We start from the raw sequence: 2962 nt of genomic DNA on the forward strand, positions 1-2962 counted from the left end.
TATTCATTCGAAAACAGATTCATATCACACATTCGTATCTAACACAGTATATTGGCGCCCGTCAAGCAGTCTATTTTGAGTGAGGAGTAAAGACGGCCCGGCACCAACCAAATGTTTGCCTGCTCGTAATCGCCTGTCAGCAAGCACCGTTCCCAAACTCGCCCGCCGCATCTGTGTTTAACCTATCAAGTGTTTCTGAGGTCATAATTATGGAGAAATCTAAAATAAACATTTTCAGTGAACTGTGCTATAAAACGGCATTCTTTCAATCTTGTCCAGGTAAAAATTAAGTCGCCACAATTAATGCATAACGTAGGAGGCCCGAAACAGAATAGAAGAATAATACTGTCGTCCGTTGTCATGTCAGTACTAACCTATGGAATTTTTGTCTAGTCCGATACTTTTAGAACTCGTGACACAAACAAAACTTTTATCGCTGTATCGAAAAAATGTTTTGAAAATCACCAGTGATTTCCGTACAGTTTCCGACGATGAGGTTTAGGTCATTGCTATAAAAATAACTGGCTAAAGAAAGAAAAGTCTTATATCAGCAATGAAAAACTACGGCACTGAGCAGAGAAAAACTAAAAATGGAAGAACGACAATACAACGTGCATCGATGGCAAATGCAGTGGGACTGTGCAACAGCTAGTATGTAGAGACTTATACCACAAATAAGTATCTGGATGAATCTTAAGCATGGTGAGGTAAAATACTACTTGACGCAAATATTCTCTGAACTGGATGCTTCCGAACATATCTTCATCGTTTGGACTTGTGGATTTTTCGGAATGCCCTTCTTGTCCGAGAATTAGAGAAGGTGCGGAACACGCATTTTTTGAATGTCCACGTTTCAATGGGTTCAGGAATAATCTGGAAACTGTTCTCAACAAGTGGTTGCGTTTCTTCCACCCAGGTGCTCAAAGCCATAAAGTCTTTTGGAAATGGCTCATCCGGGGGTCTCGACGGTTTGCGTCCTCAGCATCTCAAAGTCCTACTTTCCGGCCCCCTGCCAATTGACGACCTATTAAATTCCCTAACGAATTTTATAAATTTGGTTCTGTCGGGCGCCTGTCCACCCACGGTTTGCCGTTTTTTTTTTGGAGGCCGCCTGATAGCCTTGAACAAAAACGATGGAGGAGTTAGGCCAATCGCTGTTGGTAACTGTTGGCGAAGATTGACGAGCAAATGTGCTTTGAACCTGGTAATGGATGAAATGAGAGCCAAATTTTACCCGGTTCAATTGGGCGTTGGCGTGAAAGGAGGTGCTGAGGCCGCCGTTCACGCCGTTCAAAAATTGGTCACAGACCTCCCCAATCAATGGGGATTTTTAAAAATCGATTTTAAAAATGCCTTCAACGCCATGAGAAGAGATTCAATGCTGGAGGCCGTCAAATGTTTCTGTCCCAGAATATATAATTTCTGCCATTCTGCTTACGGCTTCGCTTCTTCGCTTGGCTATCACACCTGGGTGGTTGAATCGTCCGAGGGCGTGCAACAGGGTGATCCACTGGGACCTCTTCTATTTGCATTAACCCTGCATCCCTTGTTGGAAAAACTGTCGTCCGTTTTTATTTGTGGCTACCTGGACGACATTAGCATTGCTTCAAAAAACCAAACACTGGCCGAAAACTACAAATTTTTGAAAAACGAAGCCAACACCATTGGGCTAGAGTTAAACACCAATAAATGTGAACTCTATTTTAAAGATTCACTACATTTGCCACCGGTGTTGGCGGACGTACCCATTGTTCAAAAATCAAATTTAAGTCTTTTGGGCACACCCTTGTTCGAGGGCAACTCCCAAATTAAATTTTTTGATAAAAAGTTTTCAGAACTTAAGTTCGCCCTCGACCGAGTGTCTCATCTTTCCGTCCACGACGCCCTGACTATTGTCCGAAGCGCCCTCAGTTTGCCCAAAATGATGTATTTTCTTCGTACATCCAGCTACATTAACCCATCGTTGTTGGGCAGATTTGATGATGTTTTGCGTACCGCCTTGTCAGCCATTTGCAATGTTCATTTGGCTGACAGTGGCTGGTCCCAGGCTCAGCTGCCGGTGCGGTATGGTGGTCTGGGGTTACTCAGTGTGGTTCAGTTGGCACCAATCGTCTATAAATCTTCTGCCGCTGCCACTCTTGACCTCCAGTCCGCCTTGCTTTGCCGATTTTGTTGTTGCTGTGACATCCCACCACTGCCGACCACACCTGAAAGCCCTTCACAAGCTCAAATTTTAGATGAGCAATATAAGAAGACTTTTCATGAACTTCTGTCTTCTGGTGTCGGTGCTTCCTCCTCCGCCCGCTTATTGGCTGCAACTAGTGATGTTAGTTGTGGTTGGTTGAGGTCGTGGCCCAACACTTCCGTAGGCAACAGACTCGATGACGAGTCTGTTAGATTTGCCGTTGGTTTCAGACTTGGCCTAAGTATACAAAATAAATATTTGTGTCGTTGCGGCGCGGAGGCGGACCAATTTGGTCATCATGGTTTGGTTTGCCGTTTAGGTGGAGGCCGTCAACTTCGTCATTCAGCTTTGAATGATTACATTTGCCGGCTTTTTTCTAAAGCTTCTATTCCTGTTTTGAAGGAGCCATCTGGCATTTCAGTGCAAGATGGCAAGCGACCAGACGGTTGTACTCTTACTCCCTGGAGAGCTGGTAAATGTTTAGCTTGGGATGTTACGGTTCCTGGTACCTTGGCCGAGCGCTACGTTCACCTTACCAGCTAAGAATGTGGTTTGGCTGCAATCAGGGCATCGGACGAAAAAATCAAAAAATATGAACACGCCTTGCCTTCCTTAGACTTTTTGCCAATATGTATCGAGGTCCTTGGACCCATGGACCCCAATACTTCAAAATTTAATAAAACATTGTGTAAAATGATTGGTGTTCGGTCAGGTGACAACAGAGAGTTCTTTTTTGCAATAAACCACATCTCGTGTTTGTTGCAGCGATTTCTGCGT

General features: G+C 44.3%; 1 protein-coding gene across 1 annotated transcript; it reads left to right on the forward strand.

Moving 5' to 3' along the window:
* Positions 1 to 856: 856 nt before the first annotated feature.
* Positions 857 to 2728, forward strand: HELRODRAFT_171324 (hypothetical protein; the record flags this gene model as incomplete). Its single annotated transcript, XM_009018051.1, has 2 exons — positions 857 to 1084; positions 2588 to 2728. 2 exons carry the CDS (start codon positions 857 to 859, stop codon positions 2726 to 2728), a joined length of 369 nt encoding a protein of 122 aa, XP_009016299.1.
* Between the last annotated feature and the right edge of the window lie 234 nt (positions 2729 to 2962).

Source organism: Helobdella robusta, assembly GCF_000326865.2.
Source record: "Helobdella robusta unplaced genomic scaffold HELROscaffold_20, whole genome shotgun sequence".
NCBI classification, from domain to species: Eukaryota; Metazoa; Annelida; class Clitellata; order Rhynchobdellida; family Glossiphoniidae; genus Helobdella; species Helobdella robusta.